Source organism: Neofelis nebulosa, chromosome 8 (assembly GCF_028018385.1).
Source record: "Neofelis nebulosa isolate mNeoNeb1 chromosome 8, mNeoNeb1.pri, whole genome shotgun sequence".
Lineage (NCBI taxonomy): Eukaryota > Metazoa > Chordata > Mammalia > Carnivora > Felidae > Neofelis > Neofelis nebulosa.
Genome location: NC_080789.1, coordinates 122,996,226 through 123,010,511, shown reverse-complemented (window position 1 = coordinate 123,010,511; position 14,286 = coordinate 122,996,226). Strand labels below are relative to the sequence as shown.

General features: G+C 47.3%; 1 protein-coding gene across 2 annotated transcripts; it reads right to left on the bottom strand.

Moving 5' to 3' along the window:
* Window positions 1–10,514: 10,514 nt before the first annotated feature.
* Window positions 10,515–13,972, bottom strand: SKIDA1 (SKI/DACH domain containing 1). Of its 2 annotated transcripts, none has more exons than XM_058681750.1 (2): window positions 13,649–13,972; window positions 10,515–13,536 (listed from the first exon to the last, which is right to left on the bottom strand). In XM_058681750.1, exons 1-2 carry the CDS (start codon window positions 13,704–13,706, stop codon window positions 10,670–10,672), a joined length of 2,925 nt encoding a protein of 974 aa, XP_058537733.1. In that variant the 5' UTR covers window positions 13,707–13,972; the 3' UTR covers window positions 10,515–10,669. The 2 variants fall into 2 exon arrangements, with proteins under 2 accessions (XP_058537733.1, XP_058537734.1); XM_058681751.1 differs by having other exon boundaries at window positions 10,515–13,533.
* Between the last annotated feature and the right edge of the window lie 314 nt (window positions 13,973–14,286).

Here is a 14,286-nt window from a genome sequence, read left to right as displayed (position 1 = left end):
CAACCTAACATTCAGTTTTATTTCCCTTTCCTAGTGACCTGTCCCCTAACCTTGTAATCCACTGTGGGGGCGTTTTCTCTTTGGTCCCTTTCTTCTTGCAAAAACCCTTAGGTTTGCCAAAATCCAAATGCTGTCTGATATTTTTGGTTCAAAAATGCACTTAAATTGTTTGGGGCCTTTTAATTTAGAAAGACACTTTAAAAGACTCCTGGAATACCCTTTGGGAATTGTTAGATGATTTGAAGAGTGCCCTTAAAAGAATTGTGTTTGGATAAGAGGGGGTGTGGGGGGAATCATGCAGAAAGAAGCATGAAAAACCAGCGTGAGGACATTTTGTAGATTTAGTGTTCCGACGGTGGTGTGCTTATTTTGCACATGAAGTTCGAATTTAAGTAAAGCCCATGTGTATGGGCTATAAGTTGCTTTTCTAATGTTTTATTGGGCATTGTATTCTATATTGGCATTTTATATGCATAATCTCATTTCAATGCGGAGCCGCATACTAAATCCTGGGGCAAGCCGATGAGAATGCAGTATGGATATTACACTCAATTTCATTGGCTTCAATGAGACTTTGCACATTGCGATTTCCATTGTAATGGCTTATCTTTGGCTAGAATTTTACACGTTGACATGCTATTCCTTTGGCCAGAATCCTGAATGAAGAAAGTGTGTCAATGGAACAGCCATAATGATTCCATTCACATTATGGCAGGTAACGGGCGATCAATGGCCCCAACACTATTTGTAAAAGATTTCCTGTGGGTTGTGTTTTTTTAAATTATTTTTGCACTTTCTTCTTGAAGGAGATCACACTTAAAACCAACTTTGGAGTATACACTAAACTATTGGTTCAAAACAGTAAGAGATGGGAAATTCACAGTCAGGAGCCTTCAGTTCATCTAGAAATCTTGCATTGTGTCAGAATATTATAGGCAGTCCACATGTTACATAGGATCGGATCCTATTCAGATAAACCAGCTAGAGATTGATACAAAGCACAAGGTTTTAGAAGTGCTGGCAACCTCCCTAAATCTACAAATTAGTTATATTTTCCTTCCATTTAATTAATACAAAGCAAGTTCTATTTCCCTCCAATTTGATAGTAGCATTAAATTACAAGCAGCAGGCTGAAATTGTGTAAGATAATATGAAATTTTGACATTTTAGGTAAAACATGTTTCTCAGGTCATTTTTCTATAGAAGATGACAGGAGTGTGTAACTGATTTCCTAATTTACTTTTAAATTTACAATACGTAAAGATGTAAAAGGGTTTAAAAAAACACAAAGGTTTAAATACTTTATTTTCTTAAAATCAGATGAGCCGCAAAACAACTGAACAATCCAAATGTTAACCAACCTCTTCTACCTTAAAATGTTTCTTATTTAGAAGGGCGTAAAAAGTACGACCTCTCTTTTGTAAATTCAGATAAGAAACACACTGGTAGGAGTGTGATTCATTCCCAATCATATATGTTTAAGGTTGTTCGTTTGAAAAGCCTTTATTATTAACAGAAAATATCAAAATTGGCTTTCTGAAGACCAATTTGCCACATGACGTCTAACACACTTGGAACCAAATTAAAAGCATCTCTGCATTTGCATTGGGCAATGCACTACATGTTAGAACCACAGCCATGTGTTTATGGAGTCGACTCTCCTGGTCTTGAGATGCACTCTATTTTTTACAGCCTAACAGGAATAGCTTAGCACATGCAGGGCAAGAGGCTGGGAAGCCCTGGCCTCTCACCCCAGCAAGGAAGCTCAGGGTCACTGCAGGTTCCCACACTGCCTCCATCAGCATTGGTTTAAGCCCAGATCTTACCCTCCTTCCACCTCTGGAGAAAGTATTGCTGACTATTGGGCACAAAGGTTAGGTAGGAGGAGGGGGAGAAAAGGAAAAGCTGAGAAGGTGGGAGAGGAGAAAAAGAAGATAAAGGGAAAAGGTGAATAAACCTGGTCCTGGCAATTTCTCCTGCATCATGCAGGTTTTACTTTGAATGGCTATAATATCCAGGCATTTGAAAGCTTAGCGTCCACTGGTCTGCATATTTGGGTCCAACGTAGAGGCCAAAAACTAATCTTCCACATTTGCCCCACCGACAATCAGGGTATTCACTCATTTGAACAGGAGGGAAAAAGAGAGAGGGTGAGAGAGACATGAGGAAAAATGAATGTAAAAATGTGCCTTTATTCCTGGGAGATCCAAGAATCTAGGTCCTTTGCAGTCATTTCAGAGACAGAAACTCGTACCTACTGACCGAGTTGTAGCCTCAAGATCTCTTACATGTTTGTGTCCGTTTCTAACTTCCCCAGGAAAGAGGGAAGGCTGCTGTCTAACCTTAGTGCAGTCTCTCTTCTACACTGTTTTTCCTCTCTTTTGCCGGGCACTTATCACAAGTATTGTGTGGTTCCTGGAGCTAACCTAAACTGATTTAAAAGACGACAAGCACTAACAATGGAAAGTATATTCCAACCTTTTGGTGCCCAGCATGTGCTTGTCCAATAGCCCAGCCTCCAGGAGACTGGAGTTTGTCTGTCTGTCTGTCTGTCTGTCTGTTTGTTTTGATGGCTTGGAGATGAAGGTAGGCAGCCACTCAGTTTCCCTCCTGTTTCCCTCTGTTTCCTTCGGAGCACCCTGGCCAGGGTGGGCCCTTGCAGACCTGTGAGCAGTTGCTCTCTGCTAGACTGGCAATATTTTAGGGTCTAAATCTATTGATTCTAAGCCTCTTCCATCCAAAAGGGTCAAACACAAACATATTGATGGCACTGATTAGATGAATGACTGGATCTTACTGGAGAGCCTCTAGGCTGCCTGCCACTCTCTCTCCACCTCCTTCTGTCTTGCTCTAGTCTCTCAAGGAAAGGAAGATCCCAACAGCAGGAGCTAAGGAATAGGGATACCCTAGCATCCTAGGTACTTGGTCTATTTCTCCTGTAGATGTTCTCTTCACACTACTGAGACACACACACACACACACACACACACACACACACACATCTGCGGGCAGCACGCTCTCCTAATTCTTTTTCCAAAATCTCTGTCCTTTCACCTCTCTGGCCTTTAACGTCCCTTGCAAGGGACAACCACTGCCCTTCCCCCAGTTAGACACCAGTCAGCCCCGCAGCCATGGCGGCAGCCGCAGAAGAATAGAGAGCTCCTGCTGCACCATACAGCTTGGCTCTGGGCGAAGAAGTCGTGGGAGTCAGATAGTGGTCCAGGAGAGGGCTGCTCCAGCCAGCAAAACATTTATTCAACTGGGCAAACGTTTTCCGGGCACCCACTATGGCAATTTTAGGTGCTGCTGTTAGGTCCTAGGAAGAGAAAAAAAGAGGAACGGAGGTCAGCAGTGCCAGTATGAGAGGAGCCCCGCATGAAGCCACTGACTTGGGGTTTAACTCCACACGTTTTGGGGTCGTGTTTTTCCAAGCAAACTGGAGTGATCTTCAGGGAAAGCCAAATGCACATGATGAAAACATCCTGTTTTGAGAAAGCAGGACCGGTGCAGCGCCGGTGACTGCCCACCAGTGTGTTAATCACTCAGGAAAGGGGCTTGGGAGCCCCAAGGCTTGAATTTGGTGAATTCGTGCAATTTGGAGCTTTTCGACTTCGTATTGATCCCTAAACTCAATTTTGAAAACAGCCTCCCTCGCAGAAGTGTGGGCTGTGTTATCCCAGTATTTGCACGCATCGATTGGGCTAAAATAAAATGCATCATACGCTCCTCAAAGAAGGAAAGAGACAGGGACAGTCACAAGAGGAATAGCAGAAAGTGCATAGTTAATATGGGTTGTACACGAATCCGCGAAACAAGTGCTTTAAACCCAGGGGGATTTCACGTAATAGCTAATTTGGTGAGAGAGCGAGTGTGCGCAAGCAGAGGGCCATCTTAGAAGGCCAGGAAGATAGAGAAGATATAGGTTTTTCTGACTGGAATTAACATTTCCTTGTGATTTGCATTTGCTAATGTCCAAACCCTGACGTACAGTCCACCTAACTCAGTCTCTCCACCGCCCCCCCACCCCCACCCCCAAGTAGGCTCACGAAGAAATTCTCTTCCCTGGGCCACTGCCAGAGCTCAGAAGCCGCTGCTGCTTTTCCCCTCGATGCACCGGGTCTCAAGTCCCGGGAAGGCCGCGGGCCGAGCCCAGGGAGGCGCTCTCCGTCCGCCCTCTCCAGGCCTGCAGGACCCCGCGGGGTCCTCGCCTCAAAGTTCATCAAATGACCCCAGCGCCTGCCTGGTTTTGCCCATACACTTCCTGGGTCCCAACTCGCTGGAAGGACAGCTGGAGAAGATGGGGAAAGGAGATAAGACTATCTTATCCTAGACCAAAGAAGAAATTCTTTTCCTTGTCTCATACCCACACACCCACACAAAAACCTTTCCTCTCATTTCTTCGGAGTCCATTTCAGGTTTCTGAGAGAGAGAGAGAGAGAGAGAGAGAGAGAGAGATCGCGCGTGAGAGAGAAAGGAAGAAAGAGTGGGGGAGAGAGAGGGAGAGAGACAGCTTTTAAACAAAAGACAAGGAGGCGCAGGCAGGGGTCTGGAACTCCCCTTCGGGGGTCCGCTCCGCCCGGAGCCCCTCCAGCCTCTCGGCCCGGCATTTTCGGGCGTTCCGCAGGCCTGGCCAAAACCTCCTGAGCCTGCGCTCCACGCGGCTGGAGAAGTGGAGACAATGCCCAGGAACCAGTTCCACCCCGGCGCGGCTGGAGCCGGCGCCCGGCCCGGCCGGCCTGTGTCCGAGGCTCTGGGAGCGGAGAGGGGCGCCGGGCCCCGCTCCGCCTCCCCGCGGCCCAAGCCGCCCGGGTCGTCCCGGCGCTCCCGGTTCTCCGCGGCCCACTTAGCGAGCCGCTCTCGGGGGCCCGCGAGTTCAAAACACGCCTTCTCCTTAATGAAAGCCTGGAAACCCTCTCCACTTGCTTCCCAGGCCGAGTCGCCGTCCCCAGAGGTCGCCCGGGCGCGCTCGGCCCGGCGTCCGCTTCCGCGCTGGGCCTCCGAGGCCGAGCGGCCATTTACTGCCCTCTGATTGCGCCGAGGACCAGGTTAGCTCATAAAGCCTTTCACACTCAACAATGGGGATTTTCTCAACAATTAACAAGAAACAACATAATAAAGCCATTTACAAAGACCTTGCTATTTACTATAAATTAGGCACTCTTTAAGAGACCAGTGCGTAATTTCACACACTTTACAACTGGGGCTGCATTTTAAACACCCGGGAAAAGCAAGCTTGTTGCACTTTCCTGTGACCTATCTGCGGTGCACCTCTGTTTCCCCTCTTCCTCCGGGAGCAGCTTTGTTTGCATTGCTGCACTCCCACCTCCCCAACCAAGGGTGGTTTTCCAGGTCACTGTCGCCCGTTTCCCGTTTCCAGGTCATCATTCCACTTGCAGAGGCACAGAGAGGTTCCAAGGACAGGAACCACGGCGCCAAAGAAAAGCAAGCCTTGCCCCATCACACTTCCCCCCTCTTTGGGAGTTCTGCTGGGCCTTCGCCTGCGCACCCGTGCCCTCCCCAGACTCCGGGCCCGCAGGTCTTGGGCCACTTCCCAGAAGGCGTTCACAGCCGTGCTGGCTGGCCCAGTGTGAAGCCTCATCTCTTTGCCACTTGCGTCGCACGCACGCATTTTGGAGACCTGGGCCAGCCCTCCGCCCAGAGCAAAAAAGCTGGGCCCCATTTGCCTGGGACAGAGAGATGAGGCCTGGGCGAGAAGGTGAGAAATGGCTAGGCAGTGTGTGCGTGTGCCGGGGTGGGAGATGACTTCAGAACACACAAAAGGAGCGCAAAGTGAGAGGAGGCGGTCCAGTCCCTGAGGACCGGCCGCGCGCCCTGTCGTCTCTGCTCCCGGTGGGCCTGGCCTTGAGGCCACTGGGACAGGAGGCTGCGTGGAAAGGAGCTGGGGGTCGTGCGTTCAGGGGTACGGGGCTGTTCCGCCCCGGGGAGCCAGTAGGTGACAAATTCAGAGGAGAGCAGGATCTGGCGGGGGGAGGGGGGGAGTCACAAAGAAATTTGTTTGCCACCATGCAAAATGGCGGCATTTAAACATCTTTCCGGTGTGGTGGCCCAGGCCAGAGAGCTAAGAGCTGCCCTGGGTCAGCACGGTGGCCAGAGCTTGGCACCTAGGTGGAAAGCGAGGGGGAAAGGGACCCCGAAGCCGCTACGTCCCCCGGGTCGGCCCTTCGCCGGCTAGGCCGTCCCCTGCGTTCCCTACCAGCCCGCCAGTCCCAAGCCCCGCGCCAGCAGCCCCTGGACACTGACCCCTGTTTACAAACACAGCCCGGGGGCGGGGTGGGGCCGGCCGGAATGCGGGCTGGCGGGGTGGGGGATGGCAGCTCTCTCCCGAGGACGCCACCAGCAGAGAGGAACGAGGAGTTGGTGCGAGAGAGCGGGCCCGGCAGCTGGAAAGGACTGAACGCCTTGTTTTTGAAACTGTCAATTCCCTCAACCCCTATTGTGAGGGCTTCATGCAAAACATCTCAGGCCTTTTAAAGTAGGAGCTTGTGAGGCCGCCACAGTTTGAAAAGGAGCGAGAGAAGAGCGGGGGCCTAGGGCATGGGCAAAGAATGATAGCTGGGCCCCCCTCCTTTTTTTTTTTTTTTTTTTTTTGCAAAAGACTGCCTGCCAAACAGGTAAAATGCAGCCCTTCCCCCCACCTCCTAGAGCTTCCCTACGTCCCTACCCCCCAGGCTGGTTTGCAAATGCCCTTTGGCCTAGGGAGCAAACCAAAACCAAAGCTAGCGTTAAAAATAGTTCTTCCTTCCAGGAAGGGGAAAATCCTGGGGAAGACCTGGGTGACCGGGCGGACTCCCTAAGGTGGATGGCCTGTTCCTCCTTGTCAATTTCCTGAAGTTAGTTGATGGGGAGCCTTTAATTCCCACCCCCCCCACCCCCCCCACCCCCGCCCAGTTTGTCTCTAAGAAACTCTTTTTCACATCTTTTATCAGCAGGAAGTTATTTTCAAGGTGAAGCAAAACTCACATTTTCTAGCTTTTGTAGATACTAAAGCTTTATTATTATTTTTTTTAATGTGAGGGTTCTGTTTTTGTTTTTTACCATGTAGGATTTTTGTTTTTGCTTTCTTTGAAAGAAAAATTGCTTTGGAGGCATTAGTCTTTATCTTTTCCTGCATTCAAACAAAACTATCATTCTCCTATCAAGCAGACACTTCAATTCTTGTGACCAGAACTTTGAAAATTTTTTAGACCATTGAAAGTCACCCAGACACGGGTAAGATAAAAATCCACACACCAAGCCCATCTAGTTTGTGTTATTGCTGTTTAGTGGTGGCTCCTTGTTGTTGATTTAAAAATAAACAACCATTATTGAGATTACTGCACTGTAATCAAGTAAGCCAGTAGAAAAGAACACCCACTTTAAAGAGTAAATAGTTGAAAAAGAGCAAGCTGCATTTTCTAAGAAGGCAGATAACCTGACTGGAAGACAAAGTGCACACATCTCTTAAAAAAATAATTAAGTCTTCATTTCAGAATCTTATCAGGAAACTATTTTTACAGGAGACCCAAAATAAGCTTGTTTCCCCAAATAGTCATAGTTTCCTTCATTTTCTTTATGTTCGTAGGTGGTGAGCTTTAGACATAGGACTAAGTGACCCTGGGACCATAGAGTGCCTTTAAAAAAATGCTATCACCTGAAAACATCGAAAGGTAAAAATGCAATCTATCAATGGAGGTAACTTTGTTTTTCTCTCAATAAGGCTTAACTTTTTGAACAACTGGGACACTTATAGCATCTTAGAAAACATTGATCATAAAACAACCAAAATGAAATAAACTGTACCGAGAATAATTCCCACAGCAGAATGGGAAAACAGCTAAGGGACTAAAGAATACCTTGTATTTGCAAGTTACTGAATACTATTTGGTACACTCTCCTGACAGAAGCCCCAACTCAGATTTTGCTGTGGTTGGCTGGCTTGTTGTAGTAGTGTGGGGTGAAATCTGTGTTGACTATTTAATTTCTTTCCTTTTGATGGTATCACTCTGGAATGCCTCGGCCTCCATGCTGCTCATTCTCCAGCTCCTATAAACTGAAACTATTGATTCTCTGAGGGCTGGAGACCAAGTGTCAAAGCTGGAGGCCGATATTTTATGTCAGAAATTCCATTGGGTATATTTGTTTTAAATTGTGCTTATTCTACCTAGCGGTCCTCTCACACCCCAAGATCTGTAGACTTCAAATATATTCTCAATTTATAATATGGGAACAATGATTCCATAGCCAACAAGAAAAGTACTAGTCTTAGAAGTCATCATACTTTGAACTCTCTTGACTTAGCAGTAATTAAAGAATAGAAATTACAGACTTCCAGTGTGTGTAGATCACACTTTTTACAGACTGATTTTGCAGGACAAATCACTGCACCCAAATTCTGTATGGCCTTCCAAAGAGGAAAGAACTCAGGCTGTGAAGCTAATCGTTCAGCTTTCTAGGGGCTTTAACTGTAACTTGTACTGGTCTTTGGAATGATACACAAACATGAATTCAAGGAGGACATCCCCCAAATTTTGCTTTGACCATATCTATCATCCCAATAAAAAAAGGATCCAGTGAACCTACATCTGGCACCATTCAAGAAGGAAAGGAAGAGAGGCAGTTCAAAGCATGTGTTTACTCCATCCAAATGTATTTGGATGCAGGTATTCTCAGCCTCTGTCCTTTACAGTAAGAGTAAAACCACAGATCATATACAGCAATTAGAGCTGAGAGCATCCAGATCTAACTGAAACATTTATAGACAAAAGAAAAATTTCAAAGGGAGTAGGAATTAGAAGGTGAAGGGCCAGGAATAAAAAAAAAGAGTCAATTTCCATGAGAAATAGTGACTTCAATTCACACGGTAAACATCTCATTGATGTTTTGTTTTGTTTTACGATTTATGACCTATAGATGCAACTTCTTAGGAATATGATGGCAAAAATCTGAGCTCCGTAATTAATTTGTCAGACTAAGTGGGGGTGGACCAAAAATTGCCAGATTTAACATTCATTAAAATAGCAATTGATCTCTGCTTCACTGTCTTAAACCTGAAACTTTTTGCGCTTCATTTGGAACAAGTTTGCAAAGTTCTGTTGTTATTTAGAAAGAAATCCAGTGTTTTGCACAAAACCTGACTGGCCTCATCACATGGTGTTACAACCAAACACTACACCCAACAAATGCATTTCTTTCAGGCAAAAACGTGACAAATGAAAATGCCAACAAAACCATTCATTCCTGTTAACCGTTCTTCAATCTGGAATAAGTAGAAATGTATGGAACCAGGAATTTTAAACAGTGTTTTTAATTGAAAATAAAGCTAAAGCATGCTTTTCAACAGTGCAAATTTCCATAATTTTGATTTGCTGCTTCCATCATCACAAGATAGCACACCAGCATGGCCCTTACCAAGGGCTAGACCCTAGCCATTTGCATGTTGAACTACTTTGATTTTAAGTGCAAATATAGATAGTCACCTCTGATTGTCACTTGCAGTAGAAACTCTCCTGCTTTATCACAGGATGGTCTGAAAACAGAAGTTTCGAGAGATGCGGAAAAAGTAAAAGGTAATAAAACCCAAGTGCCTGAGTTCTGATACCAAAGAGCCCTAAAATAACTGTTATTTTTCATTGGGGATATGCTTAGAACTCTGACCCACTATACTTTTCTCGGTTGTATTTACTGCTCTGTCATTATGAAGAGTCAGACCATAAAATATCCTGCTATTAAGGGAACTATTTAATTGTTTTGCAAGTTTGAGGAGTCAAACTTGAGGAGTCAGACCACAAGGTAAGCAGGACAATAGTGAATAAGAGTCACCTTATTTATAACCTTTGGGTGAGAACACAAAAAGGACTTTTTCCAATTGCAAGGAGTGAAATCCCATCCTTTACAAGAAAAAAAAAAAAAAAAAGCAATCTCATATTCCTTTTACTCAGTATATATGAGGCAGCTTTTACCAGCATTCAAGCAGGACTCCCCAATCTTTCCACTCAAAAAAAGAAAGAAAGAGATTGAAAGAAAGAAAGAAAGGAAGGAAGAAAGAAAGAAAGAAAGAAAGAAAGAAAGAAAGAAAGAAAGAAAATTAAGTGCAACTACTCTTGGAGAAGGAATGAGGGGAGCAAAAGAAAAAGATACCCCACAAAAAAGAGCTCCAGAAAAGAACATTTTGGGCTCACAGAAACTTCTTTCTACCTCACTGTGTAACCACGTAACCTAACAAACTTTCACTGAATTAACAGTTACACTCTCAGGTCTGAAATCTAGTGCATAAACTTAATGGCTCATTGTAATATTTATTATTCAACCTTTTGACATTTATTTGTAGCAGTTGAATTGAGGTACCGGGTGCATTATTAGCATTGAAACAGTAAAGTGTTCCAGCTCTACCTTAATAACTGAGTTTCACTTGAGTCTTTAGCCTGAAGTAGTCTGTGGAATGTAAACCAACCCTTCTCCCACCCCGCCCCCACCCTCCTCCAGGAAAAAAAAAAAAAAAAAAAAAAAACCCGCAATGGAAAAAAAGTAATCCGATTTCTGTCTTCAAAATGCGATAAACCAGGGCTCCAAAAGGGGTGTAACACATTAATGGACTTGTACAAACCATCCTGTGCAGTTATACAACAAAAGGAAGGTAATATGGTTCAAGAAAATATCTTCCAAAACACTTTTATGAATTAAATTTCCTGAATTTGTGACTCGGTGGAAGAGGTATTGCAGAACCGCCCAGCTGCCATTTCCATATAGGATGGGCTTTGTGAGGAGGTTGGGAATCCTTAGTGGTGTTTAAGGAATACGCCGGCCACAAATCCCCATCCTTCCCAATAATGAGTGATGGTGGACAAGGAAAATTTGCCATGAAATTAAATGGCCTTTTCACTGCTGATGCTACATTGCTGGCTACCTTTTTGCGTCTGTTTATAACTGTAAAATCATCCAGTGTTCCTTCATGTGTTTCGGTTTTACCTGTAGGACGAGGACTTCTAGCTGATTTCAAATTTGGTTTGACTGGAGGTGTCTGAAGTACGGGTCGTTTTCCCAGTACTAGTGTCCGGTAATTTTTTCTCACCCTGGCACCAAATTTATATTCCCCATCCTCGGGTTTTGGAGAACCTAAAGTGCATGAGAGGCCCTGACTCTGAGCCGGTGGGTTTAAGGAAAGAGTTTCTTTTTCAGGGCATGCAAAACCTTCTTCCTTGGCTGTGGTTAACAAGGCGTCCTCCTCTTTACTTTCAGTCACACTGTAAAACTCACCCTCTGTATCATTGCACTCGCACTTAAGCTTATTTGTAATAAGGTCAGGTTCATATTCTTCATTAGCACTACTGTCTTCTACTTTGATTTTAATATTGTGCAGAAATGGCAAGGTCTTGTCGCCCGCGTTAGTGCACGGATTCTCAGCTTTCGTTGCTGCCGCTGGTGCTGCTCCATCCACCTCAGAAGCGGTGTGGGAAGAGGACAAATCCGTAGCAAATTCAGCACAATGAGGGATTTTGGAGTCTTTCTCTGAATTTGCGGCTGCTCCTGAAGAATCGTGATCGAAGAACCTAGCAGCTATTGTGTTGTTATCAGCACAGTGTGTAGTAGGAGTTGCTTGTAGGCATTTCCTAGCCTCTCGGAGTATTCTTTGTTGTGGAAATGCATTGTTTGTCTTTGGGCTAGGTGAAGAGGCCCCCTCCGCCAAGCAGTTAATTGTCAGGTCAGTTCTCTTTACAGTACTGGAAATTTCAGAGTGTGGGAATGTAATCTCAGATACCCTATCGTTCCTTATCTCTGTGAAACAACTCCCCAGGCTGGCCGGGCAGTACACCGGAGACGCTTTGGGGGCCCAGCTCTGCAGATTCCACTCCTCCGGCGACTCGGCTTTGACACTACTCTTGAGGTCGGGAAGTCTGCCGGCATCCTCGAAAGCAGCGGGTTTGGTTGCAGCGGCGGCGGAGGCCAGATGGTACAAGAAGTTGGCCTGCGCCTGCACGCTGGGAGGCTTGCCGAAGCTGGTGCGTCTGAAACGGATGCTCTGCACCGACACTTGGCTGGAGCCGGAGCTGGAGTCCGACTCCGTGGACGAGTCCTCCTCCTCCGAGCTGACTTCGCTGGAATCCGAGGCCCCACTGCCCCCCTCCTCCTCCTCCTCCTCCTCCTCTTCCTCCTCCTCCTCCTCTCCCTCCTCCTCCTCTTCCTCCGAGGACACGGAGTTGCTGGAACTGGACAAACTGGAGCCAAAATCGGAGTCGTTGGCTGCATGGTCCGAGTAGGAGCTGGACTCCGAGTCGCTGCTACAACTCTCGGGAAAGCTGCCGAGATGGGGCTGCGGCCGGTGGTGATGAGGGGGGTGGTGATTCTGCTGCGGCTGTTGGGCCCGGTGGTGGTGGTGGTGGTGGTGGTGATGGTGGTGGTGGTGGTGGTGGGGAGGCGGGCAGAAGCTGTTAACCAGATGAAACCTCTCCAAGCAAGTGGCCCCGGCGGCCGCCGCCGCCGCCGCTGCCGCCGCCGCCGCCGCCGCCTTGGCTTTGTAGGACCTGGGCAGCAGCAGCAGGCGGCGGGCGCCGGCGTGGGGCGCGAGCAGGCAGTCCTTGGCGCCCCCGCGCTTGCGCTTGCACCGGTAGGTCAGGCTCACCGGGCCTCCCGCGCCCGCCGCCGCCGCCGCCGCCTTGGGCTGGGGCCCGGCCGCCGAAGCCTGGTAGTAGGCTGCGGCGGCGGCGGCGGCGGCGGCAGCGGCGGCGGCGGCGGCGGCGGCGGCGGCCGCCGGGTGCTTGCTGCACAGCAGGCTCCGAAAATAAGCAGGGTCCGAGTGAAAAGCAACGTAGTTTCCCTGGAGCGGGGCAGTTTCATAGTTTAGAGGGGGTTTGCAAGGCGAGCGCACGATTTCCGGGTAGTGCGAGCCCGGGTATTTGCTAAAAATCTGAGGTAGATGGGCGGCGGGGCGCGCGGCGGCGGCGCCCGGGCGCGGGGACTGCGCGCTGATTGGCAGGGGCCGCGCGGATCCGCTCAGGCCCCGCCAAAGTTGGTGCTTGTCCTTCCAAAAACCCGGGCGGGGGCTGGCGGCGGCGGCGGCGGCGGCGCGCTCTGGCGGCGGCGCCTTTGTGGCCAGGGCCCGGCCGACCCTCCTGCGCTTGGTCTTGAGGACACGCTCGGTTTTGCAGGAGGTGTAGAGTGCTTCCACGTCTTCCCGGGAGATGAGAGTGCATTTGGCGGCGTGGAATGCGATGCTGTTGATTGCCTTGAGTTTCCGCAACTCCTCCAGATCGCAGTGGTGCTTTTTCACTTTCAAATGATCCATGCGCTTGTGCACGGTCGTCCTCGGGATGTTCTTCAGCAGATCCGTGAAGACTTGGGAGAGGGCAAACATTTGCTTTCCTTTAATGATGAGGTAGCCGAGCCTCACGCCATCCACCTCTTCAAAACCTGACTTCAGGTCTCCCATCTCGGGCACTAAATGATCCCCACCATTTGCAGTAAATATATACGTGACGCATACATACACATGTATGTATGTTAATCCTCCACCAGATGCTGCGTGTGTCTCAAGGCATCCTGCTAATAAAATAACAAAGACTGTTATTCCCGGCGAAGGGAGTGCCAAACTCTAGGCAAAATTATTGGAAAAAAAAACAAGACAAAACAAAACAAAACATGAAATTACACTGACTTGATTCTTGCTTTTTTTTTTGGTTTTCGTATTTTTTTAAAAAGAGGGAAAAAACCATCCGGTTTCTGATCTGCCAGTGTGTTGGTCTAAGTCCCCGATGCAGATCAGTACCTGGGCCCCTCTATTCCTTCCTTCTCCATTGGAGCACTATGATAATGGAATGTGAAGGGAGAAAGAGAAAAGAAATGCAGCTGCTATTCCCGCCGCTGCTTTAGCTACAAATAAAATGACAGAGTGAAGTGAGCTCGTCCGGAGACACCTTCATCAATTAATTCCCCTAAAGCCAGCGCTGATTGGACACTCCTGACAGGTGATGCAATAAAAATTGATATTCCACCCCTTCCCCCCAAAATCTCCCACTAATTAGCATACCCTTATACTGCCACCTCCCCTCCCAAAGTAAATAATACAGTCGGTATATAAATCTTTCCATTAAACTATCGGAGCTCAGAAACAGCCTGACTCACAGACTTCATCTGAACCAGTGTGTGTACGCTTAAAAAAAAAAAAAAAAAAAAAAAAAAAAAAAAAAAAAAATCCCTGTATATTCGCCTTTAAAGGAATATTGCCTATTTTTTCCTTTATTTGCATTTTACCGCTGCAGCTATTATCATTTCAAAGAAAAGCATTTTAAAAAC

What these genes read in the sequence shown, in the direction of transcription:
- SKIDA1 (XM_058681750.1), bottom strand. Translation starts at nt 13,706, where the DNA reads ATGGTTTTTTCCCTCTTTTTAAAAAAATACGAAAACCAAAAAAAAAAG. An exon ending in AAAAAAAAAGCAAGAATCAA is followed by an intron (nt 13,537 to 13,648) that starts GTCAGTGTAATT and finishes TTATTTTATTAG; the next exon opens with CAGGATGCCTTGAGACACAC.